This window comes from Aspergillus tanneri (assembly GCF_003426965.1).
Source record: "Aspergillus tanneri strain NIH1004 chromosome Unknown AapTan_3_pilon_pilon_pilon, whole genome shotgun sequence".
In the NCBI taxonomy this organism is placed as follows: domain Eukaryota; kingdom Fungi; phylum Ascomycota; class Eurotiomycetes; order Eurotiales; family Aspergillaceae; genus Aspergillus; species Aspergillus tanneri.
Window position 1 is genome coordinate 944,751 of NW_022984630.1, and position 27,110 is coordinate 971,860.

The 27,110-nt window shown below is 50.3% G+C and overlaps 10 protein-coding genes across 10 annotated transcripts; 3 read left to right on the forward strand and 7 right to left on the reverse strand.

The window, feature by feature from the left end:
- On the reverse strand, window positions 1-339 carry ATNIH1004_004102 (uncharacterized protein; the record flags this gene model as incomplete). Its single annotated transcript, XM_033568774.1, has 1 exon — window positions 1-339. One exon carries the CDS (start codon window positions 337-339, stop codon window positions 1-3), a length of 339 nt encoding a protein of 112 aa, XP_033427580.1.
- Window positions 340-5,437: 5,098 nt separating this feature from the next.
- On the forward strand, window positions 5,438-8,052 carry ATNIH1004_004103 (C2H2-type zinc finger protein; the record flags this gene model as incomplete). The annotated part of the gene is made up of 3 exons (XM_033568775.1): window positions 5,438-5,573; window positions 5,728-7,846; window positions 7,911-8,052. The coding sequence occupies 3 exons, from the start codon at window positions 5,438-5,440 to the stop codon at window positions 8,050-8,052; spliced, it is 2,397 nt and encodes a 798-aa protein (XP_033427581.1).
- Window positions 8,053-9,108: 1,056 nt separating this feature from the next.
- ATNIH1004_004104 (FluC/FEX family fluoride channel) lies at window positions 9,109-10,296 on the reverse strand (the record flags this gene model as incomplete). Its single annotated transcript, XM_033568776.1, has 1 exon — window positions 9,109-10,296. One exon carries the CDS (start codon window positions 10,294-10,296, stop codon window positions 9,109-9,111), a length of 1,188 nt encoding a protein of 395 aa, XP_033427582.1.
- A 365-nt stretch (window positions 10,297-10,661) lies between these two features.
- ATNIH1004_004105 (uracil phosphoribosyltransferase) lies at window positions 10,662-11,491 on the forward strand (the record flags this gene model as incomplete). Its single annotated transcript, XM_033568777.1, has 3 exons — window positions 10,662-10,838; window positions 10,911-11,010; window positions 11,085-11,491. The coding sequence occupies 3 exons, from the start codon at window positions 10,662-10,664 to the stop codon at window positions 11,489-11,491; spliced, it is 684 nt and encodes a 227-aa protein (XP_033427583.1).
- Window positions 11,492-11,641: 150 nt separating this feature from the next.
- Window positions 11,642-12,221, reverse strand: ATNIH1004_004106 (uncharacterized protein; the record flags this gene model as incomplete). The annotated part of the gene is made up of 2 exons (XM_033568778.1): window positions 11,642-11,937; window positions 12,083-12,221. The coding sequence occupies 2 exons, from the start codon at window positions 12,219-12,221 to the stop codon at window positions 11,642-11,644; spliced, it is 435 nt and encodes a 144-aa protein (XP_033427584.1).
- An 880-nt stretch (window positions 12,222-13,101) lies between these two features.
- ATNIH1004_004107 (uncharacterized protein) lies at window positions 13,102-13,554 on the reverse strand (the record flags this gene model as incomplete). The annotated part of the gene is made up of 1 exon (XM_033568779.1): window positions 13,102-13,554. The coding sequence occupies one exon, from the start codon at window positions 13,552-13,554 to the stop codon at window positions 13,102-13,104; it is 453 nt and encodes a 150-aa protein (XP_033427585.1).
- A 1,139-nt stretch (window positions 13,555-14,693) lies between these two features.
- Window positions 14,694-16,445, reverse strand: ATNIH1004_004108 (putative DNA-directed RNA polymerase III RPC4; the record flags this gene model as incomplete). Its single annotated transcript, XM_033568780.1, has 1 exon — window positions 14,694-16,445. The coding sequence occupies one exon, from the start codon at window positions 16,443-16,445 to the stop codon at window positions 14,694-14,696; it is 1,752 nt and encodes a 583-aa protein (XP_033427586.1).
- A 1,199-nt stretch (window positions 16,446-17,644) lies between these two features.
- On the reverse strand, window positions 17,645-19,791 carry ATNIH1004_004109 (putative C6 finger domain protein; the record flags this gene model as incomplete). The annotated part of the gene is made up of 2 exons (XM_033568781.1): window positions 17,645-18,928; window positions 19,009-19,791. 2 exons carry the CDS (start codon window positions 19,789-19,791, stop codon window positions 17,645-17,647), a joined length of 2,067 nt encoding a protein of 688 aa, XP_033427587.1.
- Window positions 19,792-23,538: 3,747 nt separating this feature from the next.
- On the reverse strand, window positions 23,539-23,841 carry ATNIH1004_004110 (uncharacterized protein; the record flags this gene model as incomplete). The annotated part of the gene is made up of 1 exon (XM_033568782.1): window positions 23,539-23,841. One exon carries the CDS (start codon window positions 23,839-23,841, stop codon window positions 23,539-23,541), a length of 303 nt encoding a protein of 100 aa, XP_033427588.1.
- A 66-nt stretch (window positions 23,842-23,907) lies between these two features.
- ATNIH1004_004111 (cyclin family protein) lies at window positions 23,908-26,133 on the forward strand (the record flags this gene model as incomplete). Its single annotated transcript, XM_033568783.1, has 4 exons — window positions 23,908-23,919; window positions 24,119-25,231; window positions 25,290-25,829; window positions 25,879-26,133. 4 exons carry the CDS (start codon window positions 23,908-23,910, stop codon window positions 26,131-26,133), a joined length of 1,920 nt encoding a protein of 639 aa, XP_033427589.1.
- Window positions 26,134-27,110: the final 977 nt, after the last annotated feature.

A 27,110-nucleotide genomic window follows, 5' to 3' on the forward strand; every position in this document is an offset into this window, starting at 1 on the left:
TCATTTCAGAGACGAGATGGGACCAGAACTCATTCGACCCTTCACCGACTCCAGCGTTGAGCATCCTGCCAGCTCAAGGATCGCACTACCTATTCCTACAATATACGGGGAATACCACACCACATTACACTTACAGGCTCTACCGCTATAGGCAGTAGGCAGTGGCACAAAAAATGGTTCAAGGTTGTCTTGACGATAGACGGCAGCCAAGGCGGGTTGCTTGCTGCCGATGGTCACTAGTGTAGGCCCCGGGCCTCGGGGAAGAGGTTCCTGGAATCCTGCAACGGTACCTAGTAGGGATGATTGGATCATAGAATCGGGTCTCGGATGGCAGGCCATGATTCCATTTCTCGACACACTTGTATTGTTATGCAACGTTGGTTTTTTCTTACAATTTCTCGTTTTTGTATTCGTTATCCCGTACTCCAGGTTGTCTTGAACGGGTAGTTGCAGGAGATTCGTCAAGTCGTTTTAAGAGTTTCATTTTAGGTTTCGGGGTTACCCCTATTCAAGGCACAGTTAATCCAAATGCCGATAATTCAGTATACATACTTCATAGGCGCCTACAGACTACGGGAAATGAACGACTGGGAGAATTGATACATATATACGGAGAAACCCACCGAATTATCGATAGAGGTCAACCCGCGCGGAGAAAATGTGCACTGGATGGGAAATGATCGATCGGATAGATGGATCGGTATGCACGGAGGATTTTGCATTATTACAATCTCCTCCCCCTCTCTCTCTCTCTAACCCTGTGCGCCAGGCATAATAAGAATGGAGCCCAGATGTCAGTGCTAAAAGTGGCTTCGCCCGATCTCCCATATGCCGGAATCTAGTGTTCAATGTTTATGGAATCGCGATGGTTGCAAATACTAATTACTCCGTACCGCAGGACAATGGGCACTATCACTCACCTATCTCAGAAGAGCTGACCTTCCCATCCTTCAACGTTACTGGGTCGGACCGCTGCATAGTCGGTAAGTGGATCGAGAAGGAAATCCTCTTCTGCTAGGGCTAAAATTTTTTGTCGGAGGAGCGGGAAAGGAAAAGAAAGTCAAAGGCTGGACAAATCAATGGACTCCTGCCCCTTTCGTTATCATCAGTCGACACTGAAAAGACTGAAAAAAGTAAGGGCATCACTCTCTCTCATCGTCTAGCAGTTTCAAAGCGGTGAGGCCAAAGTACGTAATACTAGGCTGCCTAGTGGCGTGAGGGAGAGACTGGGTCCTGCATCTCAGTGGAGGTTCGCCATATTAGGGCAAGAGCCCGATGGGGATAAGGCCATCCCAATTGATTGTCGGTTGGGTTGTGGGAGCACCAGATTGTATACGGAGTAGATGAGATCATGATAATAATCCTCCTTGAGCGAAGCACTCCGTCCTCACATACATGCGTAGCTTTGAACAAACTGTTACTAAGTGCCATCTTCCGTTGTAGATATGTATGTACATACCTGGGCACCATCATTTACCAAGCAGATACCAGGAGTACTCTGTACTTATCTAAGGTCATGTGTGTTTCCCTAGAAACTGACCGCGTCTGACGGGTTTCTCGGGAATCCATACAACAATACGCCCCACTGGGGATGCCGGGATTTTACAGTCTTCTTTTTGATTTTACTTCTGAGCGGGAAGACCACAGGTAACCATGCGGTACGATGTGTTGACTTTTGAATGCCCTCTTCGATATGAAGAGAACTGCCGATAGGACGTCTAGACCGGGTTGACATGGGCAGACTGTTTCGCAGCATGAACTGAAGGGTAGAAGGGTAACTTTAAAAAGGGTCCAAATCAACCACTGGACTGGGCCAACTTCGTCATGGCCACAGGATCAGACTCATCTGACCCAGGCTGTAATCTTTCCTTGAGATGTGGACGCTAACCTGTGGACGCGGAATGGAGGCGCGTCTCCGAGTGAGGCTGGGTAGGCTCGTCTGCGATTGCTGGGCTGCAGCCAGCCACACACGTCCTAACCCTATGAATGGCTAGTCATGGATGGACCATCCCATGCCACTTATGCATATAGGATCAGGCAGTCGATGTTCGGCTGATGCATCTCCGACTTGGATGCAGAATAGCCAAAAAAATGAAGACGCTGATGCAGTCTTACATATGAAAAAAAGAAAAACTAACTGACACTCTGAAGTTATTCCAAACCAGCTTGTGCACCAGTGCGTCGGTTACGTGATCTCTGTGTATAGGTACACAATATAATCCTGGAATAAGGATGCGATAAGAGTTTGTTTTGAGCAGTCGACTCAATGTCGCAGAGTGCCTACGTAGTGCACCAGGGAATAAAATGCCATTTTCCTGTGCCTGGACCTTTGAAGCTTGTACCTTTTTTGAGGGAATGAATTTATGAGACAAATTCCAAGAATGGAGATTATCGAGTTGGTATCAAACGGATCTCAAAATTAGGGTATATATATCCCGACGCGAGTATCTATCCTGGGAAGGAGGGGGAGATGATGATCTGTCCAACACAGTGAGATATCACATCAGTAAGTAGTAAGTATTCTCTTCTCGTAATGCTGCTGACATGTGGCTTCTCGGCCAAGGGTGTTTGAGATACATTAGAAAACTGTCCTTGGCAAGGAGGCTATGGATGACGATGATACTGTAGCATAGCATACTCAGCAGCTGGTGATGATTGCTCATTTTCGCAAGTTGAGATTAACTCTCATCACCCGACAGATGCAAAAATCTGGAACAATGGTCAAGCTTGATGGGTGATCCCCAGCCCAGAACTAGTAGCAGTAGAGTTGGAGACAATCTTGTTCGTACGATTTTGATTGTATGCAAGGCCCCTCAATGACAGGTGATGGATTCGCTAATTACCAAGGACTGGGGGTTAATTACGTAGGATTACCAACGGACCTTCTAGACAAGGGAAAGAGAGGAGGGGTCGGGGGGGTGGATACGAGAGAGGGAGAGGACAGGAGGGGACCGAGGGGTAAATTAGTCGCTTTCCATGGAAATTGTGCTTGATAGAGGAAAAAGTGGGTGGCGTGTAGGAGGGGGAGGCTGGTGAGTGATGATTATTAAGCTTAGGTGATTTCCCCTCCCTTCCCGAATTAAAGGGGAGAGAGAACTAGAAGAAGAAGAAGAAGAATAAATGAAGACTACGAATGAGGGCTCTAGGTGGCAGAAGGCGGAATGATGGTCAAGGTCAAGAATGATTGCATGGAATGAAGATGTACGTACTCCGTAGGTGGGAGGAATCTGTGGAAACAAAGGGCCAATTTCATGAATCATGCTACTGTGACTACTTTTGCGTGGCATTTGATGCTGTTGGATCCTTGTTGGAGGGGCAAGGGGGGCTGACGAGGGGCGAAAAAAAAAAAAAAAAAGGAAAAAGAAAAGAAATTATTTTTCTTTTTTGAAAAAATAATCAGAAACAAAAAAATAAAGGACCGGAGACTCTTCGGAGCGGCTCCTGAAGTGCGTGTGATTGATTGTTCCCCGGTATCTGGCCTATCCCAAATCTTCTCATGCCCTCTATATCAGTAGATGTGTCAGGTTCTACCGTAGTTTCTATTAGCATATCAGGTATCTGGATGTATACTACGGAGTACCTAGTTGACTGGAGGATAGATACTAGAAGGAGGATGGCCTTAAGATCGCCCCCGCAGCTACCTGCTGTGTCCGAAGATTCTAGCTCTGCGCTATCAGATACTCTAGGGATGGGCTAGGGATATAAAGACACCTCCGATATGGTGCCCAAAGTACCTAGGAAAAGATCAGAGGCCATTTGTTCTTAGATGGGTCAAGATGGGTCAAGTATGGAGCATCATCTGCCGATGGGCATAGGGATAGTGGATATTGCTGGCCACCGATCTATCGAACAGAGTTACATACCATACCCGGAAGAAGTTGCCCTCATACCTGGATTCACCCCACAATGGTAATGATGATAATAACATAGATCAAAGGAATCAGAATCATAATTATCAAAGCGGATTCACCTTGCACAGAGTACAACCACAGTCGCTCGTGTACTTTGGAAGCCGAGCGAAGGGTTGCTAGGCAGGGATAGGACAACTAGTATCTATAAAGTGTAAGTTAGTGGGATATAGAGTGGGTATATTATCTACCCATCAAACCCTAGCAGGAAGCAGGCATGCTTTTGATGACCCTAATTGTTGTAAGGAAATGATATTCATTGTTTGTAGGAAGCAATAATATTATTAATAATGGTCTGGAAATCGTACTAGCAACAATCATATTTAGGATGAGAAAACACAGATACGGTGGTGCCCAATGTCTATGCGTGTAACTATTATGTGTAGAGGAAATATTTCTGAATATAGGAGTTTACTAGGTCCCAATTTATTTATTTTTATTTTTTTTGTGCGCGGTGGGTATGTGAATACCTAAAGAAAAAAAAGTTGATCACGGTAAGAGCCAAACAAGAAAAAAAAAACGACCATTGGAATGTCATTTTCTAGACCCCGGTTGACCCGGCTTGACGGTTTGGAAGTGTAGGAAGCGATAAGTTAAGTCCATGTGGGCTGGGCTAGTTTGTTTATACATACAAATCGACCCATACAGACCATCCGTACGGGCGGTAAGGTATTAGTCCGTATGCGACGGAGTACGTGGTCTAACTGGGTACCGTTTAGTATGGTCCTCCCGTTAGTCAGAAGGGCGGATAAGGCTTATCATTGGCCGCGGGGATACGGGTGGGTGGCATTATGGGGTGGAGTGCGTGGTAGTGGCTGACCAGCTGAGCAGTTTGCTGTTTTCCCCTCCGTGAGTCCCGCCTGCAAGCCCCTCTTTCTTTCGGTACAGTTCCCTGTTGCTGCGCTTCTCGCCGCCTAAATCGCTAACACGGACCCTGGACGCTGGACACGACCGCCTCACTGTCGCGATCCAGCGATCGCCCAAATCTGTGCTGGGCTTCTGGCCACGCCCTGGCGCGACTCGTCTCACTGGCTCCTCCTACCCACCCCCTCGCTCCCTTCCCCCTTCGACCAGAACTTCCCAAACTCCCACTTTACTTCTCTTCGCGACTTTCTTTCTTCTCCTCATCCATTCAACATCCCCTCCTCTTGTTTCTTCTTTCTCTTCCTTCCCTTCCCCCCCTCTCTTTCTCTTCTATTATTCAACATCATCCTCATCCACCTCTTTTTTTCTGTTTTTCGGGTTTGGGTGTCGTCTCGTGTTTCATTCTATTCCTCCTTGTGGTTCGCAAGCCACTTCGCTTCTCGTTTCTCCCCTCTCCGCCTGTGGCTGGACCCCCCTTCTAGGAACCACCATTTCCCCCAATATTTCCCCGCTCAAGGAATGATCAGACATCAAAACGAATTTCTGTCATCAGCCCGCCTCCAAAACCGGTGTGAAGTCACAAAAGGGACGATACCGCAATCTTCCTCGCCGTTGTCTTGCTGAGAAGAACCGTGGCCCTACTTTCGCTGTGACTTCCCTAAGATATGGCTCCGAGCGCACCCACCACGGCAAGCAGTTCGCCTGCCAAAAAGACATCTGCGCCAGAGAAGAAGTACAAGTGCCAATTTTGCAATCGCGCCTTTAGCCGAAGTGAACATAGAAGCCGGCATGAACGTTCGCGTAAGTGCTTGACTGCTCGCCGCCCATCCTTTCCTTCACAGCTTCGAGTGGAACCATTTTTATATTCGGATTTGCTTTTCGTTTTTTCTCTCTTGTGCTACTGCGTGCCATATCCGCATAAGGAATATTATCACTGACGTGGGTGTTTTCGCAGATACGAAGGAGAGGCCGTTTAAATGCTTGAAGTGCCGGAGTACCTTTGTCCGTCGAGATCTCCTCCTTCGTCATGATCGCACTGTCCATGCGAAAGATGGTGGGATACCGCTTGTATCTGAGGGCCGCCGACGTGGTGGCGGTGTTCAGAAGTCCTCCCCTGCACCTGCGCCATCCAAGCCCTCAATCACAATTGATCCTGCTACGTTAGAGCAGATCGAGGCAAGCAGTGACGGTATGGTCGACCTTGAAACTGCAGCTATGTTGATGACAGATTTCCAACATAAAGCCGCAGCCGCTGCTACTGGTCAGGTCAACGATCGTGCTGAGTCGGATCGCTCTTTCTCTCCTGGACGTGGTCCTCTTCTAGAACCCCCAGTGTCGTATCTTTCAGGCAACGCAACTCTTCCTCAAATGCCGTGGGACACCCTTGTCTCTCCCGCCGATACAAAACATTTTGGATCCCATGAAAGTGGACCAGACTCACTTACGTCGGGGATGGAACGCCATAGTGATACACTTGCCCCCTCGCTTAACTCCCTCGTCAACTCGTTGCCAGTGTCAGGAAACTCTACGCCGAATACATTGTCCCCTTATCCCTCGATGACGGGCCCGATTAGCCCGGTAAATTACCGAAAGTCACCTGGTCCCAGCCAGGCCCTTACATTGCCAAAGGCCCCTCAAGTCGCGAACGAAGTAGAGCGGTGTATGATCTTGGAGCGCATTCGGAATGCAGATGCCCTCGGTTCACTTCCTGATACCTTCCAACTTCCGTCGTCAGTGGCCTTGAACAAATACCTCTCAACGTATTTCAATCTCTACCATCACCATCTCCCGTTTCTACACCAGGAATCCTTCAAACCAACGGTTACTTCCCCGCCGCTACTGCTTGCAGTTCTTTCAATCGGTGCTTTGTATACCTTTGAGCGGCAGCATGCCTTCATGCTTCACGTCGGGTCGAAGATGCTTGTTACTCAGTTCCTGCAACATAAGGACAACTTCGATTCGAGGAAATGCCCCCTGTGGGCCATGCAGAGTACCCTTCTGAACATGATTTTTGAAAGTTGGAGTGGTGATCCCAAGGGCCTCGAGTGGACATGTTCGATCAAGAGTCTGCTCGCCAACATGGTTGCTGGGAACCGCTATCAGCTGAAACTCCGCACCGAGGCTCGCGAAGGAGCCCAGCCCACTAAGGAGGAGTGGATCGAGGACGAGTCATGCCGCCGCACCTACTACGCTGTGTATATTTTCTTCGGCATGCTCACGCTGACGTTCAACCACACACCGGCGATGAGTTTTGATGAGTTTGACAATCTTGAGCTCCCATCCTCTGAATCGCTATGGAACCTGGACGCCAAAGACGACGAGGCATGGCGACGCAACTTGGCTTCCTCGACTTCACTGACCGTTCGGGAAGCTCACGATTGCCTTTTCCAAGGCGAGCAGACCCGTTACAGTGCGTTTGCTACCCGTGTCATGATCAATGCCTTGTTTTTACAGGTTTGGAACCACAAGAGGAGCTTCGAAGCCCTTCAGGACGTGGTTACAGAATATAAGCTCCGACTGGCGTTGGAGACGTGGGAAAGCTCGCTCGAAGTTTGTGAGCCCGAGACGATCGTGGTGCCTCTAAGCACTCCGCATAATGGCCACCCGTTGATCTTCAACTCGATGGCTGTCTATCGTAACACACGTGCTCGTCTGGAGGTTGACTTGAAGTCGATACAGGAGGCATTACGCTATCACTCGTCTTACGAAGTTGCTGCTGCCATGACTGTTGCTCGCGAAAAGGTGAAGCGGTCCCAGGAAATGAACAAAGTCATTCAGTCTTGCTTTGAATGCATTGAAATCGCCGCCATTCAGGGAATCAACTGGGTTGCTAAGACATCTGCCACGAACTGGAGTATTGAGCATCCACTTTGTGGTCTGGATTTGATGGTTATTCTGAGTCTCTGGCTCTATCGCCTGGAACATGACGAAGAGCCCGCCACTGAGGCTGAGATGGCCATTTACAACAAGGTGCGGAATTTGTTTGATGATGACGCCGTCGATGCCTTTGGGAAACTCAGCTCCACCGTGGCACGTGTATGGGGTAACATCCTAGACGGCGTCGTTGTTTGGGGGTAAGTTTTCCCTGATACCTGTGGATAAGATCGGAGTGAATAGGTGACTAATCGATTTGTACAGAATCACTAAGTTGATGGGTGAATCGTTCAAACTTCATTCTCAGGCCTTGGTTGGCTACGAAGACTCTCTGCGCGTTGCCAAGGATCAACCTATTCACCCAATGCCCACCAAGACACTTGCAAGCGTAGGAACGGCCTACTAGTTTTGTATAGGGCCGCCTGCTACGGGATACAAATTCGGCCTTTTATGGTCTCTTCGAGCCCATTCTCTCACATTGATCGTATTTTATTTTTTGGATTTACTCACTTTCCTTTTTTTTTTAGCATTTACCTCTCTACTGGGACATTGGCAGATTTTCGGAATTCAGGGTCGGGAACAACGGAGCAAGCAATTGGGCGGCAAAGTGCTTTCTTCCCTTCATGGAATGCTATGAACTGAACTGCCGCATAATGCTTTGTGCCAGTGTTGTCCGACCTTTTTTTTTTTTTTTTTGCGACGTCTTTCCTTGCGTTCTCCTGGTTCTTCCGGCGGTTTTCATTTTGCAAGAGCTCACAGGAGTCCGGTGTGGTCCTTTTCCATGTTTTTCTGGGTTGTTTTCCCAAAGCAACTTCTCGACACCCGGCTGGTCCTGTGTGTTCTTCACTTTAGCACTCGGTGGAGTTGTTGCTTTTTCAATATTCATTTCTACCCTATTAATCATTAGTGCTCTTTCTCCAGTGCGCATCAGCGTACTTGGTTAATGTGCCAGTCGATTTGTCCCAGACCGTCTTGATACCTCGCCGTTATATACTTATTCATTTTGCCCGTTTTTAGTCTTTTCTTCACGTCCTTCTTTCGCCCTACTTTTTTATTATTTTTTTTCTTTCTTTTTAATGTATGTGATTTAGAACCGTTCTGATTTTATGCGCTTATGTCATCCCCGCTGTTTGTGTTGTTGAGTTTTTGTCTCCTCTCTACCATTTTGATTTAAGCATCTTTTTCCTGCGTGTCCTTGACGTTTTGTTTTGTTCATTGTCGCTGTTGTTTGAGATTCTTTGCGTTGATAATGTTGATCTGCTCTGCTTACTGATTGCACATGGTTTGCATTGTAGTACCCTGTACTATAAGTAATTCTAGCACAAAATACAAGTTGGTTTGGCGGGGATAGCTGATTTCACTCATGTTTTTCAAGTCGTAGTCACATGTGTCTCCACTTGCTGGGTATATTACACATTTGGTAGCTTCATCTATTCTACATATTACACACTAATGAATTGTATCATGCACACATGGGTTCCACGAAGCCAAGGGTCCATCGTAAGGAACCTACGATGACGATAACAAACGCCAGAGCCACTGCGATGCTACTAATGCCGTAAACATAGGCCTGCCGACGACGGCTGAGTCCATTCAGCTCCGCGACCCAGGTACTTACGGTGGTGGCGCAGCCACAGAAACCGTCCATGACGCCCTGAAGTACCTGACAGCTGGTGAGGATAGCAGAGGAGCCCGCGCTCGATGCGAGCGCAGAACCCAAGCCGTCGACGCGCTGCAAGTCAAAGCACATGGCGAGAACGATGGTGCCAACAATATTGACGGTAAACGTACCCAGGGGAAAAGCAGGAATTCGAGCATTCAGGGCTAAGGAAACGTAGTAGCGCAGGAAACAGCCCAAGGGGGCAAAGACGATGGCGAAGACGGCACGTCCGCGCCAGACCTCTGGCGGGGGATTGTGCCGATCGGGCGGCCAGATGGCTAGGAAAACAGCGCTCAGCCAGCATCCCCAACCGAGAATAACGAAAAGGGGGTCTAGAAATCGGCGGATGAAGCGGAACGGTAGCGTAGGGACGACGGGGTCGAGAGCGAGGGCGAGATGCGCACCGAATATGAGAGCGCTTAGGCTGAGAGAGACGGTCACCAGGATGACGGCGACGAGGGCCATGAAGCTGTATCCGCCATTGCGCGAGACGGTAGGGTTGGATGGATTGGGCAGGTCATTGGAGAGGGCGAGAAAAATATCCCGGATGAACGAGGAGAAAGAGGTAAAGGAGCCACAGAAGCCGGTGGTGAGGCCAATATACAGCGGGATGGACTTCTTGACGGACTTGTGTCGCTTGGCCTTTTCAGTCGCCCCCCCTGAGTGGTTGGCGGAGGTGTCATGGGAGCCCCATTCTTCGCGGAAGATATTCTGGTCTTCTAAGAAGAAGCCCATCAGGAGACATCCACCCACATTGGCCCAGAGAACTCCCGTTAAGACAGGGACGCTGGGATAGACGGTGAGGGCCTGGAGGCCGAGACGCGCCAATGTGCCAAATATGGAGAAGAAGACGAGGTACGAGAGGGTGTAGAGACTAGTGGCATGTTTGGCAAGTCGCTGGGTAAGGGGGGATTCCTCGTACGTGCGAGAGGAGGCGTTATTGTTTGTTTGAGGCGCATTGGTGTCGAGGTTTGCGTCGGAGGAAGACATGGCCTGTTTTTGGGGAATGACGATGATTCATATTGGGAGAAACTTGGCGGTGGATATATAGGGTGGAAAGTGGGTCGGGTCAGGTCCCAAGTGGAGTCAGTGATCCATTGAATGATCACAGTAAAGAGATGGAGGGATAGGATTGGGATGCAGAAGTGGGAGGAAGAAAGAGGGAGGAAAGAAGAGAAAAAAAACAGGAAAGAAGAGAAAAAGAACAGGAGAGAAAGAAAATGTGAGCTGAAGACTAAGCAAGCAGGTGACCTCCCACCCCCTCTTTTCCCCTCATTACAGACTCTCTCTCTTCTTAACAATTCAACCAATTCCATTCTCTTTGATTCAGTCCTTTGTCTCATCCATTTTCGATCATGTCTCTCCCTCCCAATGTCCATGTCTCCTCTCATCCCTGTCTCCAAGCAAAGCTCTCCCAGTTGCGCTCCAAATCCACTTCCACTCGGGACACCCGCGGTCTCGTCCATGAGATCGCGACCATCATGGCCGTTGAGGCCCTGGCTGTTGGCCTGAAGACCACCCCTTGTGGGACTGTATGCCTATCCATCTATCTATCTGGCTTAGGTTGTACCTCTATGGACTAAACAAACCCGTATTCTGTGTAGGATCAAACTCCGTTGGGATTCGAATATGAGACCCAAGATATCGACCCCACCAACGTGGCCCTGGTGCCTATCCTTCGTTCGGGATTGGGCATGATTGAGTGTATGTATCTGCCATTTTTGTGCCGTGCAGCTTCTCCACCACCTTACCTGACTGATTGACTGACACCCAAGCAGCCGTTAATAGCCTCCTCCCATATCCCGTCCCCATCTACCATCTTGGTCTCTTCCGCGAGAAACTCTCCCTCCAACCGGTCGAATACTACAACAACCTGCCCTTTCACCGACCGACGCAAGACACCAACTCGGCAGCGGCCGAGGTCGCCATCTTGCTCGATCCCGTCATCGCCACCGGCGCTACCGCCGAAGCGGCCATTCATCTGCTGCGCGAGTGGGGCGTCAAGCGCGTGCTGATGCTGGGTGTCCTGGCGTCCGAGCCCGGGGTGCGTCGCGCCGTCGCTGCCTGGCCGGAGGGCGTGGAGCTGTGGGTGGGCGCTGTCGATAAGCAATGCGATGACCGTGGAATGATCATACCGGGATTGGGTGATATTGGTGATCGGTTGTTTGTAGCGATGGGGAAATGAATATAGATTACGTATTCGGAGTAGAATAACCAGATCTGGCATATGCCTATCATATCATATCATATCGCATTAAATCATAGCATGTCATATCAACATAATTCCCCATATACATGGAAATTCCCAGTTCCAAATAGTAATACGATAATCCCATCAACGAGATCCCACCCCCAATATCTCCATCTCCATCTCCCGTTCCAACCGTCTCTCCAGATTCCTCATAGTCACATTAGCCCTGCTGCTTCCACCAACGCCGATGCCAACGTCGCCACTGGAATGTGGATATTGACCACCGGGTAGCTCCACCCGCTCGAACGGAGCAATCCGATCCCGATCCATCATCTTCTCATGTACCCCGCCGCGACCATGATGGATTCCCTTTGCGGTTAACTGTTCTTTTCGTAGGCGCTCTCTTTGTTCTTCGCGACGCTCGATAACTGTTTTTCCCTCTTGGTGGTTAGCGTCGTGGTTTTCAATATGCGAAACCCAAAGGGAATGGGACTAGTCAAAGGGTGATACAGGCACGAGACAGCAGGGAGAACACTAGAAAAGAAAAGCAGCAGGGAAGTAGAAGTAGAAGAAGAAGGAATGTACCCCGCCATAAAACGATATAAACAGCGATCACGACGAAACAAGCCGCCAGAAACCCAAATAGAATACCGAGTTCGTGACCGAGAGACGACATAGGTGTGTACGGGGGAATATTCTTAGGGAGGTGGTCGGCGTCGTTCATTGTATTACTTCCCCTTCTTTTCGCTTTCTCCTTCCTCGTTTGAGTTCTTTTATTGTGGCAATGGATGATAAGATAATGTACGGACTGGATGTAGATCCGACGGGGTTTACACCATATATCAACTGAAGATGAGACAGACAAAGAACTAGAAGAAAGAAAATAATGCGGAGGAAAACGGCCAACTTGGCTGGGCTGGGCTCGTATTCAGGTTTGTTTGCAAGACAGGCTAAGCTAAACTAAACCGGAAGAGTAAGGGGCACAAAGAGACCACAAAGACATCGTCCCCACGGCATGATTGGTGGCGGTTCGAACTTCACACATCAAGATCAAAGAAATTCGATTGGATTGGATCGTCATGCAAAGTTCAGTACATACATTGGTTAAAATATATAATAGTAACAGTGGTATATAAGTCCAAGTCTTGACCATAGAAAGGAGACAAAAAAGTGAAAAAGGATACAGAAAGGTATCATGTACACGTAACACCAAACGTCACCAACCCAATCTATGTATCAGGTGGGCATGAAGAAAAGAAGTCAGTCCTCAGGATTGACCAAGGACAGAAAAACCATCAAAGGTATCAAAGATAAATAGAAAGATAGATATCAGTGTGCAGATATCTATCCTTCGATGAATAATGAATCAATATGCTCCCAATGTATGGAATACTCATGTGGCAAATAGCAACCAACTAACTCATGATTGCCAAAGTCTGTCATAAAAATGTGATGGAAGCGAAGAAAAAGAACTCCGAATGCAAATTCCACGCCAAACGGGCAAACAATAGATCCATGCAAGAGTCGCGTGTGTGATGAACTGCGAAATAGTGCTCGAATATCCTGCGATCGAGGAACAGTACCATGCGAATCGGTCACCGTGATCACCCCAGCATAACAGCAGTCAGTCCCGTACAGGTGAGCCCAATAGCCATTCCAATCCACGGGGTTTGGCCCAGTGTGCCTTCGCTTCGCGCACGTAGGGCCTTTGTGCCTCCTGGCGATGTGTCCAAGCGCCGAAGCCCGATGCGCCCCTGAGAGAGTTCTGGCCATTGATCCAGTATTGTTGTCGGAACGGTGTCTTCTGGAGCAACTGTGATGGTCCCGTCTGTTTGCTTGACCGGAGCAGGGCGTGCCATACGGACCATGTGGCGGGGTTCCAAGAGTGAGCTGAATTCATCTTCTCGAGTCGACGGGATCTGTACTTCAGGCAACGGAACGGGAGGAGTGGTATTGGGCAACGGCAGAATAGGATCGACGGCTGGTGGTACATGTTCAGTGTCGACGGCGAAGGCTATCGTAGGGACGAGGCAGAGGAGAACCGTCGAGGGCTTCATTGTTGTAGGATGAGGACAAAAGAAGAGAAAGAAGCAAGCCTTGCCCAATATAGGTAGCTCCACTAAGCAATCTGGATTTCTTTGGGGCGATGGAGCGATCACAGCCAACTACCGAACGGGGGAGTTGATTCAGATATCGCGTCGCAAGGGATCCCGAACAAAAACGAGCGACTTGGTTCAACTCCTGAGGAGTTAAGACGAGGGAATCGGAAACAATGACAACCAGAATAGAATTCAACCGCTGTGGTAAAGAGGGTCGATGCAATTCAGAATGATAAGCAGAAACAACAACAACACGGCAACAACAAGGGTCCAGGGACAAGAAGCAAACTAGATCAATGCACGAGGGAGAACTGCAAGAAGGAAAAACAAAAACGAGTGAGTGGTTTGGCAAAGGGGAAGAGAAAAACGGCCAGACGCTGACAGGCCCATTGGCCCTGGAAATAGTGAAATTTAATGGCAGTTAGTGTTTCGGTTGTCTCCACTGCGGGGCCAAGGCGCCATCTGCATCGTCCGGATTGGCTGTTGTCCAGCCGTGTTAGCGTGGCCTGGCACTAGTGCAAGACGATCGGTGTCTCGTGCCACCCACAGAAGCTTGTCAGGAAATCGAGGCCAATCCGCAGTGGTGGAGCAGGGTCTCCCCCCTGGAATAATCGACCCCAGCCTTTTCCCGATTGGGATCTTGGTCGAGGGTCCACTGGCCAATCAGAGACTGTCTAAGAACCACGAGAGGGTCATCCGCTGGAGGCCGTAATTTCCAGTTTTTACTGTTGGATGACGAGTATTGTGATGTACTGTACTATTTATGCAATGCTTGGCGGTTGCGTACATATTATTTCTGTACCTTACCTGCGGAGTACTAAGGAGGTACCTAGAAGACAAATATATACAGGGGACGATGTTGTCGTCCTAGGGTTAGTTGGTACCGCACGAGGCAGAGGGACAAGATGAGGTACATCCTGCAAGGTAAACCGCCATTTGCTCCGAACAGCCACCTGCGATGTGTGCTAATAATAGGACATCATCATCACCCTTGACAAGGTGATGCCGATCATCCCACATCTCAGTCTGTCAACATCCATCGATCGACACATCCGGTGACTCGCGTGCTGTAAGTACGTAGGAGCAGATGTCATGCATCATAGCATCTTCCCCCAATCGGGCGACACCGTGAACTTGCCGCTAAGCTGTCCCATCGCCCACACCTTGTTCTCCTCCGGCACTTCGACATCATCCTCGTTGTTCTCTGACACAATCAAAGCTTCTTGAAGGAAGTCGACCGCAGTGGCGCGGTCGAGTTCGAAGCTGATCCCACCCCATTCCATCGACACTCGACCCGAGGCATGCACATTCAACTTGCCCACCCTACCAGCCGGGAGCTGCCAGTCGGACGCGGTGACGATCTTCGACCGTTGGCTGGTCGTGATATCATCGGCCCCATCTAGGACTTCCACGCCATCTTCCCGCTTAATGCCCCGGCCGTTCAGGGCTGTGTTCTCCGCGGCAGCGTGTTGCGAGGTGTTGGCCGCCTCTGCATCGACATCCTCCCCACCTTCGCCCGGAACAATCAAATTAGGCGTCATGGGAGGGAATTGCATCAAGAATAGCTGACCGGCTAGCTTGTCTTTGGTCGATTCGTCTTCTCCCTCGTCTTCTGCGTCATCCTTCTCCTGGTCTGTGGCTGTGGCAATGGTGTCCGGTCCGGAACTCTTCTCTGCACCCGGCTCTTTTTCCTCCCTCCACAAGAGATCCTTGATCATCTCGAGATCATTGATATGGCGATCGTATTCTTCAACATCCTCCTTTGTGCGTAGTAAACTCTTGGGGTCCTTGACCACGGGTATAGGTGCAGGCGTCGGCGTCGGCGTCTCGTGGACTGTAGAGGCCTCCCTCGAGCCCAAATTCCTGCGCACCTTGACCTTCTGTACCGGTAGAAGTCCATCATCCGTCGTCACCGCTTCATCCTGGTGGGGGGCAACGTCTTCCATGGCCTGGTCCTCCCCGTCTGTAGGCTCTTGCTTCACACGGGATTCCGTCTCTTGTGAAGCTGCTCCATCCTCGGGCACGAATAGAGCATTATCCTCAGTGGTCTTGGCTTGTGCCTGCTGACGGAGCTCAGCCGATTTACTCGAGCTGGATTCCATATTCACGCTGACCACACGCTCCTCGTGCTCATGTCGTTCAACCCGAATGGGCCGCAAACCCTTTTCACCATGACTGTCGACATGTTTCACCACGGCCTTACCCTTCTTATCCACGACGACTTCGTTGGATTCATCCTCGTCGCCATCGAGATTAATCTGGTCAATGCTGATCCGCACTTCCGTATCACTCTCATCTGACGATACATCCCGACTCACAGCGCCACTCGCCACGTCAATGACCGACCGACTGCGCCGCGACATGGACGAATGTCTCGAATCCTGATTCCCAAATCTGCCACCCCCGCGTCCCCTGCGACCTGCCATTCCAGACCCCAACGGTCCAGCGGATCCCATTGGTCCTCCCCGTCCTCTTCCAAACCCCCCTCTCCCTCCAGGTCCGGTATTGCCCTGAGAGCGCTGAATGGCCGCTGCCTCCGCCAATCGCTCCCGATGCCGTTCCGCCTCGAGTTTCTCAATTGCTTCTCGTTCCTCCTTACTTCGCCGCCCCACCGCGCGAGGCTTGTATTTCAGTGCCGGCTTCGCTGTCTCTCCGTCCCCCACGCCGGCTGTCGGCTTGATGCTGCCCGAGGGGGCACGTTTCTTCAGCGATTGAAGTCGCTGCACGGGCGCCCGTGCAGCCGCCGTCGATGTCGAGACAGAACTCGCGGGTGTGCCTTCAACTGCATCGTTTTGTCGGGTGGTGGCTGCAGCGGCCGCCCCTCGGCGGGGTGCTGCTTTGGGTGGCATGGTGATTTGGCTCAGATGGCTCCTGCTCTGAATGCAAGGTGTTTGGCCTAATATATGTGACGGGATCAGGTAGAGAAGAAATCCACAGAGATAGAGACAGAGACTTAATGCCGAGTTCTAAGATGTCCTAAACGTGTCGTTCGGCGTATGTAACCCAGCTCTTAAGGGGAAGGAAATGCTCGGTTGGCCGAGGCCAGTAAAGAGGGATATATCTTGACAGAAAAAGACAAGTCCTATAGAGCAATAGAGTGTATGAGAGATTATCCAGAGTGCAAAAAAAGATGATCATTGCGGAATACTCTCTGATCATGAATTTGGCCGAAAAAAAGAAGCGCGCGCTTAATCCTCCCGGCATACATAATAGCGCTAAACTGCATGCGGCAATACACCATTAAGGCTGCAATAAGGCACCAATAGATATGTGGTGTCTTTTGCTATGTTATATACGGAGCCTTCAGCTCTCTAGGGGAAGACTGCTGCCCTATCTCTGAAAGGCAAGATATATACTATAATCCTTACTCGATGAGCAAAATGCCTCAGGACATCGCCCATCCCAGGAGTTCAGTGCACCAAAAGCAGGACCAAAAAAAAAAAAAGGAAATCCACTGCTTCAAACATAGGCTAATAATAATAAATGAATGTATGTGACACTGAAACAGTAGTCCGTAAGCGGCAACAGCATGAACGCCAAAAGACACAACAAAGATGTTCAACCCGCTCAGTTCAATCGCTAGACTATCCATGATAAACAAGTACGATGCAGAGTGTAGCAAGAGGAACACTGCGCTCGGAAGGAAGGAGTGTAAGGAGCTTTAGTAGGCTCGGGAGGGAGAGGAAGCAGGAGAGGATCGCGCCCGCTCACCTGGCAGGGGTCGACTCGCCATGAATGGTCCGTCAGCCTCAAACGCGGTACATCTTCAGGACAGCCAGGCAAAGAGCATTGACGGTAAATGGACACGGTATTTTCAAGAAGAAGCCAAATGTACGCAGTCAAAGTTGTCAAATATGGAGAGAAAAGTGTAAAGCAAAAATACGATGGATGAGGAGATGATTTCAAACAGGTCTGACGAGGGTCGGTGTAGCACAATAAAAGCGCTAGCAACCCAATATTCCATCATTGGCCCCGGCCCCGGCTTGAAACAGGCGGGCTCCAACCTACGCAGTGACGAAGTGAGGAAGAATCCAAAGGGATCAGTACACTAACGCTTGCGTTTCTTGTTCTTTTCAACCGTGGCAGAGAACAGCGGGCTTGCGGCCGCCACCGGTAATGCTTCGCTGTTTGCTGCGGGGGGCTCCAGGACTTTCTTGACCGGGACCCCCATATGCCGTCCATAGCGGCCTTTGCGACCGTTTCCTTCATCTTCACTGATGCACCCCTCCAGACCAATGCCCGCATCCTTGCATCTCCCGCAAGGGCGCTGCCGATCGCAGCCTTTCTTACTCTTTCGGCATCGCTGACAACGCGGCTTCGTCGACAGGTCCTCCTCGTCCGCGGCCAGCGGAGGCTGGAAGTTGACAGAAGAGGTGGAAGCTTTCCGGGTTGGAGCGGGGCTCACCATCTGCGGTGACATGGCAACTTTCTGTGTGGTGGCATTGGAGGTCGACTTGACCTTCCGGGGCCCGGCCGTCGAAGCATTCTTGCCTCCTTTGCTTTGGCGCGCCGGGGCAGGCTTCGATGTGCGCGGTTTATTCGAGGCCGTGCTATTTGCTCGTGTCTTGGCCTTCTTTGGCTTGGGTGTCGATTCTTTGTAGAACGGGTCATCGTCCACCTCGTGCTTGATCAGGCCGTCTTCTGGCTCCTCCTGCTTGTACTCATCATCGTACCCATCACAACTGCCATCGGAGCTGTCAAAACTGGGCAGAATATCGTCCAATCGCTTGTGAGTGCGTTTGGTGGCTCCTGGGGGAAGCATTGGGCTTGATTCCAGCCTCTGTCGGCTGCGCGTGGGCAGGTCATCATCTTCCTCGCTGAAATCTTCTCCGTCACTCGTCGCGCCGGTCGAAGAGGCCGCGTCTGCAGCACCACTGAAGGCGTCGTCCAGCGTCGAAGCGGAGGTGCGACCATGTGAGAAATTGGAAGCATCTCCGAGACGGATGAGTTGCATGGCAACATCCTCATCCGATATACAGCTTGCAATGGTTGGGTCCGGGGTTGGGAGGACGCCCGGCCCGTTGATCCGACCCGCCGGGTTGCTCAACTGGCCCGACGACTGAGTCACAGTCCGGTCACGCAGGCGATGCCCATGCTCGGGGACTGTGGGAGTCGCATATACAGAATTGCGCGGGGGGTTATAGGCATATACTTGCTCGCTGTTCCCATAGCTCTGTGGCGAGGGCAGCGGCTGTTGGTAGTTGTATGGTCGCTGAGCAGGACGAGCGAATGGCGAGACAACCCCTTCTTGTCCGACAGACCGGCGCTGGGGGGAGATCGAGGAGGTCGAGGTGGTGAGAGGAACTTGAGGAGGGACAAACAACGGCAATTCCTAAAGAAAGAGAACATGGCATTGTTAGCACTCGTATGCACCGCAGAGTAGCACTGGAGACGACCGGTGACCAAACGAACCGAACTCTCAAATTTGGGCCGTTTGCGACGGCCATCCTGCAGGATATTTTCCATACTGATATCCGAGCTGCCCAGCTGCTCACTCCGGGATTTCTTTGCCCCCGAGACTGATCCATAGCCACCCTCGCTGTCACTATAGCCAGGAGTTCCTTCATCCTGGAAGCTGCCGTGAGCGCTTGAACCCCGGCTCTTGTTGCCCGCCTTCGACAGCTGCTTGTGCTGGGACGCGCTCCGACAGCTTCTCGCAGATGGCGACATGCTACGCTTCCGAGCGACTCGAGAGCCCGGGCGAGATGGCGGCCGGCCATGATCCAGCATCGGTGTCGGTTGCATTGCCGGCGGCATCTGGAAGGGCTCGCCAAGACTCGGACGCTTGCGAGCGTCTACAGACACATGACCATAGAGCTGCTCTCCGTAGCCATCTGCGTAAGCCTGAACCGGGATGACCCGTACGTAGACAGTCATGTTGTTTCTTAGATTCTCATACCTAGCAATGAGGGTGGTGCCATGCTCATCCTCAAAGCTGACACCGCTAGCAGCGCCATCGTAGATCCCGTAAAAGTTCTTGACGGTGGTCACGATTGAATCCGTAGTATCATGAGGATAGATCTGGACTCGCATCGGAATGCGAGCACGCACTTTGGAGTTCTCATCAAGGAGTAGCTCGAAGGCGACGTTCTTGGGGACAGGGTTTCTGTGGGGGGAGTCTTGGGGCGGGTGGTGGCTCGGATAGACGGGCGACTCTCCCGGAGCACACTGCCCTTCATAGTGGACAGCCTGCATCATGGAAAGGTGCAGGGTAGACTACCACACCGCTGCTACATTGATGACAGGATCAATCGAGTGTTCCAACTATAGAAGAGGGATAAAGGGCCAAGCGACGAGAAGGAGTGGAAGAGGGGGGAGGGGGAGTGGGGAATGAGAGAGAGGCAGACGGCAGAGGCAGTGAGGAAGGAAGGGCAAGGTAGAGGGAAAATCCATCCAAACCTACCACAACAAGGAGAGTCAAAGGGATCAATTGGTAGATGGATCACCTGCGATTGTTCTACACCAAGGACCGATGTCGAAGGGTTGTGGATGGAATGAGAGCAACCCAAGTCGCAAGAGCCGAGAGCGACGGAAAAGGGCAGAAGGGAAGAAATTGCCGTGGAAAATCTAGGTAAAATGCTCAAGCCCGGTCAGCACAACTTATCGTCCATGGCTTCAATGGAACTGAGGGATGGGCTGGGAGGATGCTGGGATGGAGAGGAGGTGTGGATGAGGGAGGAGTCGTTTGCTGGATGACTTGCAGGCTTGGGGGGTTGTGGGCAAAGCGACCCGAATCTTTCGGAAGACGATGGAGAACATCAAAAGACGCACCTATGGCAAATAAAACCTACTCACCCGGAGTCGCAGTCATACACGCAGGCAGGGAAGGAAGGTAGGAGTCAGGCGATGGCGATGGTCGAGGTCGTAGCGGTGGGGGACGTCTACAAAGCAAGCGCCTGGGCTTGGTCAGCGATGCCTTCACAGCAGACGATGCAGAGCCGAAACGACGAGTCAGGGGAGGAGGGGAATAGCAGGGGAGAGAGACTAGGATGAGGACCAAGACAGAGAGATCATTTACCTGGGAAGATTGATGGACTGGTGAAGTGGAAATGGCAGTCGACAGGGCCGGCTTTGGGGGGAGGAAAGAAGAAGAAGACGAAGAGGAAGACGAAGAGGAGAGCGGATGGACGGGTTTCACCTAAAGAGGGTTGGTGACAATGGCCTCGTTCGACTCAACAAAAGACCCTCGAGATTCTAAGTGTAGAATTAATTACATGGACAGCCTAGTAATCTAGATTCTACAGATTTGTTTCTTTTTCTTTTTCATTTTCTTTCTTTCTTTTTTCTTTCTTTATTTTTTCCTTGCTCTCGTCCAAGAGACTATGTGTATATCCGGATCCGCCATGTCGCATTTTGCGCCTTCAGTTCCCGATCGACTTTCACTCGGGTCGCATTCCCACAATGCAATCTAAACTCGACTGTGATCGAGATATACACTTGGAGAGGGATTGCGACCGGATTCCCAGAAATAAATGCTGGCCAGTTTTTTATGTCGAGGTTGATTCCAGTGCGATCATCTCATCCTCTCACTGTCAATGGCTCCGGCGCAAATCCCGGAACGAGAATAAACTGCTCCTCGTCCTAGAAGTCGAAGTCACTTCTCTAATTTCTATCAACGTTGACAAAGGAAATTATCGATAGCTTCATTTCCCCCGACCGGATTATTCGCGGCCCCTGTGAACGAGCGCAAGAGTGGCGGATTAATTGGGCACATCCTCAGCGCGGCCACGTCGAATGACACCCCCGTTCACATCCCGGTTATTTCAGGCCCAGTTTCATTCCGTCATCATCCCAGATTCGATGGTTTGGTTTGTCCATTCACTCTTTCATTAATTCATTCCTTCATCCATCCATTCGCACCCTGAGACGTGACCCAGGCCGTAGCAAGCTCTCCTGGTGGGAGAGAAAGAGGTCCTTGCGACCAAGTCATCATCCATCCATTCTGCTGCCATGGCATGTCATAGGGTTGTCGATGGGGATCGGTTATATATATAACTCGCTTCTCCTGTTATTTTGAAGTGGCGCATTGATTCATGTTTCTAGTTCCTTTTTTAGTTCCCTCAATGAGTATTATTTTATCTTATAGTTGGTGGTTCACTGGGTGGGATTTCAACTGTGCAACCCCACACAATGTAGAGACCCTTGACCCTCACCCATCGTAGACAGACATCGAAGCACCGAGGGACTATAAGGAATGCATTGAATGGATCCTTTCTTTGCTTTCATGCCCGAGCCAATCCAGCGACCGCATCCTATTGTTGCCTCGTTTCATGATCTGCGCCTGTCCAGACTCGATCGTTACCCCTCCTTGGGGCTACGTAAGGAATTGCTCTCCCCTTCGGAAGATCATCCTACGACTTACTCCATCATCAGCGCCTATCGCCTGTGCTTCCACTACGTGCGCGTGCGACCGTCTTCCCAGGGTCCCCAGAAGATTAAGATTAGGGAGGGGAGAGGGAGGGTCGCATTTACCAACCCAGTTCGGCATGCTTGTCGCATACGAAAAGGGGACGAGAAAGGATGACGAAGGATGCGAACAAGGACGGTGAAAGATCGTTTCCTCCCAGTCAGGCAGAACCAGCTGGCGCAAAGATGCCGTTAGCCGGGTGGGGGGAGAAGAAACGGATTGGAGACATGCGTTTGCAAGTGACCCGATATGGAGACGGATTATAGATCATCTGGGATCGATGATGACGGGGTCTGTACTTAAATGGACCATTTCGAGGAAGATTAAAAGGTCGGAATAATAAAATTAAAAATAAAAAAGTCCTCGCAAAGCGAGCGGCGAAAAAAAGAGAGACTGGGAAATGGAACAGTTTCTTTGAGCGGGGCGTTCTTATGGAGAGTCCGCACACCGAAAGTTTGCGACGCCGATAATTGGCATGATTCTGGTGGTGATTCATCTATCTTAATCACCCTGGTTTTTCCTGCCAGAATTTCGGGTCGATCCAATTCAATGGTTCGCCATTGATCGGGAAACTCGCACGGTACTCGTTCTGGTTTTGGTTCACACACAAGAGCGATGATTTTTTGCGCCCAGAATCAATCCTCCGCCAAAGCCAGAGCCTTGAGCAGGATGGATTGATTCCATTTCGGATATTGTCTTGTCTTGTCGCAAAGTGGATGCCAGTCATACCGACAAGCCAAAAGGCAGGCGTCATGATAGGTACCGCCGGATCCGCGTCCCACATTGGACAGAGTTGTGGCTTTCCGGCGATACGGGCGCCAACGGAGAAGAAGGCGACATGAAGGAAAAATATGAAGACAAGTTCCCCCCAACTTTTGATGGCATGCGCATCTTCCTTCCTGGCTTATCGGCCCCTAGTTTTAAGTTGGAGAACTTCCTTGCACTAAAATTGTGGACACTGCCATCGGCGATGGTCTTGATGAGCCAGCCCATCATGCCTGGGAGTACCACCCGAGAAGTCAGATTGACGGCAAGCAAGCAAGAACATGCATAATATTGGTCAGATTGACTCATATGGTAGGACCCAGTCCTTCAGCAGGCCAAAAGTTGTTGAATCGCATAGCGAACGACGTACTGTAGGGGCCGTGGTAAGCTCACGTGCTCTCGCGTTTAATTGCCTGCAGGCTCGTGTTCTGGGGCGCGTAAAGGGTCTCTGAACGAGTAAGTCACACAAACACCTCTTTCCAAGGGTCAATGAAATAACAATTGCACGGAAACCTGTCGCATGAAGTGCCAGAACATTGTCACATTTTTACTGAGAATCCTGCTTCCATTTTGTTGAGATACTTGTCGTGGAGTCACCCATGGCCGTAGGGAGAAGACGCGACAGATGATGTCATGGGCCCAGATTGACTGCAAACCAGACAAACATGGCATGACATAAGCATGTCACAAGGAGCCGGAAGCGGCCTAGCGCCTCCGTTGTTGACAGTAACCAAGTAAGGAAGTAACCGATTTGGGCAATTCGCCATCCATCACCAGTGAGACGGACAACGCTGAACGCTCTGGTCGCTACACCCATTGTAGTCACTTTCTTCCTCCTTCTCGCCTCCATCTCTCCCTCGCTCAATGCTTGTGTGGATGCCCTTGGGTTCCGGTGCGCGTTTGAACCATATTGTTGTACCTCTTGGGGATTCCACTCGAGATTCGGTTCCTCGGCCTTGTTCAGGCACTTTCTTGGCGCGGTTTCTGTTGTTTGTTTGGGTCGGGCTTAGTATAAGTTCCGCTGCCACTACGACGACCTCGCCTGCGTAGGTTGCAAAGAGGTAAACAATCATCCTGAAAGCCTCTCCAATCCTCAGCACACCCGGTCCGGTGAAGGCTACCACCTCTTCCGGTGCAAAATGGACGCAAAGGTATGTTCATTTTGTTTCCCCTCTCTTCTGCTCTATTATCGCTCTTTCCTTCCTCTGCATCCGGTCTGTCGGCAGAGACGAAAGCCCTCGGGATGTCAACTAGTTTCGACAAGCGACTGATCCCTAGCTCTTTGTATTTTTCTTTTGCTGTTGTCGCAATAATTTGTTCACTTTTACTGACCCAAGTTATTTATCGCAGCCCCAACGAATTCGTGTCCGTGGGGACGAAAATGCGCCCGTTCTCCAGGCTGCCGGCAAAACCGTACATCAGAGAAACAAATCCACACCTGCTTTGTCGACAATGTTCCAAAATGGTGCCGCCAAGAATGGTCCTAGAAGGGCCGCCTTTGGAGATGTGAGCAATACCGTGAACTTGGTCCAAGGAACTCGAGACGACGCCTCTCTTGCCGGCAAGAAAAATCTCAAGGTGTCAGAAAAGCCCACCACATTGGTTGTGGAGAAGAAGCCCGCCGTGTTGTCCCAGCCGGCACAACGTCCCATGTCGATGACGGGGATCAAGGGCATTTTGAACAACTCCTCGAACCCGAAACCCCTCGAGCCCTCTGGGAAACAATGGAGCACCGCACAACAAACTGCAAATCCCCGCAAGGCTCTCGGCCAGAGAGGAACGGTCTTCAAAGACGCATTGGAGCCACTAGCGGAGACGATAGAACTCACATCCAAGGAAACTATTACCGAATCAAAGGAAGCCAATCATGAGGCCCTTCCCTCGCACCTGTCGACGGCACCTTCTCTGCTGGACGGTCGCAGAGAAAAAGGTGTATTGCAGGAGGGATTGGAGTATCCACTGCACAAAGCACAAGAACTCTCGCTTGCTGTCTCCGAGCTTACCGAGGAAGAGAATTACGTCTCGAAACTTGATGATGATGACTGTAAGGTCCAAAATGTCGAGGAGAGCAGCAAGGTCGACGAGCATTACCCTGCAGCCGAGACTGGTGCCTCCGATCGCGTGACAAAGTCTCGCGATAGTGCTCCCGCATCTCACAACCTGACGGAAACTGTTCCCGTTAATTCTGAGCCAGAAGAGTACTGGGATGAAGAGGAAGAAGAAAATGAAGAGGACGATGGGTATAACGCGGCTCGTTCCTGTCGTTCTCGGGGCGACAACACCACTGGTGGGATGACGATGCTCTTTCCTCGGTTCAACCAAAAGGTGAGGCGGGAGCTAGCTCGCGCAAAGCAGATCGTCGAAGAGAATCGAACACAGGAGGATATTGAAGAAGAAATCTGGGACACAAGCATGGTTGCTGACTACAATGAAGAGATCTTCGAGTATATGAGAGAGCAGGAGGTATGTTCCTGGCGGCGTATATGGAGCCATCCGAGAACCGTCACTAACTGATCTTCAGATCAAAATGCTGCCGAATGCCCATTACATGGATAATCAAGCAGAGATCCAATGGTCTATGCGGTCGGTCCTGATGGACTGGCTTGTGCAGGTTCACCATCGATTCGGCCTGCTTCCCGAAACGCTTTTCTTGTGCGTCAACTACATCGATCGTTTCCTCTCCTGCAAGATAGTCTCTCTGGGCAAGCTGCAGCTTGTGGGGGCTACTGCGATCTTTATTGCTGCCAAATACGAAGAGATCAATTGCCCGTCCGTGGGAGAGATTGTCTATATGGTTGATGGAGGCTATTCCGCCGACGAAATCCTCAAAGCGGAACGCTTCATGCTGAGCATGCTGCAGTTTGAACTGGGCTGGCCTGGTCCTATGAGCTTCCTGCGAAGAGTTAGCAAAGCCGATGATTATGATCTAGAAACTAGAACTCTCGCGAAATACTTTTTAGAGATCACCATCATGGATGAACGGTTCGTGGGAAGCCCTCCGAGCTTCGTTGCTGCTGGAGCCCATTGTCTGGCGAGAATGATGCTAAGAAAGGGGCCCTGGGTATGTCTTAAAAGCACCTTCCATTGACCTGAATCTAACCATTCAATAGACACCAGGGCACGCTCACTACGCGGGATACACTTATTCGCAACTTATACCACTTCTTTTGCTCATGATGGAATGCTGCGAGATTCCTCGGAAGCACCATGCAGCTATCTACGAGAAGTATGCAGACAGAAAATTCAAGAGAGCGTCACTCTTCGCCGAGGCTGAGATGAGGAAGGGTTTCCGTCTGCCGGATACTTCCAGGGATAATGTCGATCGGCACCATCCTGACGCAGTCCAGTATTTGAAGCGCGCATAATTCGCCATAGACGTTCTCTGTCTATCCTTATCTCTAGATGCCCTTGCAGTGCCCATTGCACTACAATATTGAGACTGTCCAGCTGTTCTTCTGCACTACCCAAATGGCGCTTCTAAAGAGATCAATGCTTCCTTGGGTACTCCAAAGTGTCTTGACAAAGAAACAAACGAATAATGCAAGTAGAGAGATGGAAATGGAAAGTGGGAGATCCAACGCGAGGTATTCAGACAGCAGCTTCTTCACTCACTCTTTTCACGACTTCTTCAAGCTCATCGTTTTATGCTTTCTTACGATCCCAACACATGCATCTGTTTCCTTTTCACAGCTTTGGGTTCAACATTATGCCACGTAATAAATGAGGTGACTGGCTGGAGAATCAATCAGGTTGCGGATGGGCGGAGTTTTCTTTTCAAATCTACTTAATGAAATCGGGGGTCATGAAAGCCAAACATGCAATCAATCCGGGCTGGGGAGTTAATGGGACGATGGATACCTTTTTCACTTCTTCCTGCATACCCTTTTTGTTTCCTTTGTTCATCTAGTATTTTCTTCTTTCTCTCTCTCTCTTTTTTTTTTTTTTTTTTTTTGCGCACCATCTGCCCAAGTGTCATGACCTCACGCTCCCGGTTATGTTGATTTCGTTTCATGCACAAGCTTTCAGCATTGAATCTCATCTTTGCCCTTCCTTTTTTCCTTTGTTGCTTTTCTTTCCCAGTCTTTTTAACCTCTTTTTGGCCTCGCTTTTCTTTATTTAACATGGGTTATTATCCAGGATTATGGCGCAGAAACTAATCGAATTGGATTTATTCATCCTTCTCTTGTCATAGATGAGATTGTAGTATGGGCTCAAACCACCTTACAGTAACATGTAAGTTCACTTTTATGCGTCTATATACTCTTTCTATATCGAAACAAATCAAAAGCCAATTCCAACGAGAGAGGAAACATACCCAACGCAGAACATGCCTGCCAGAGAA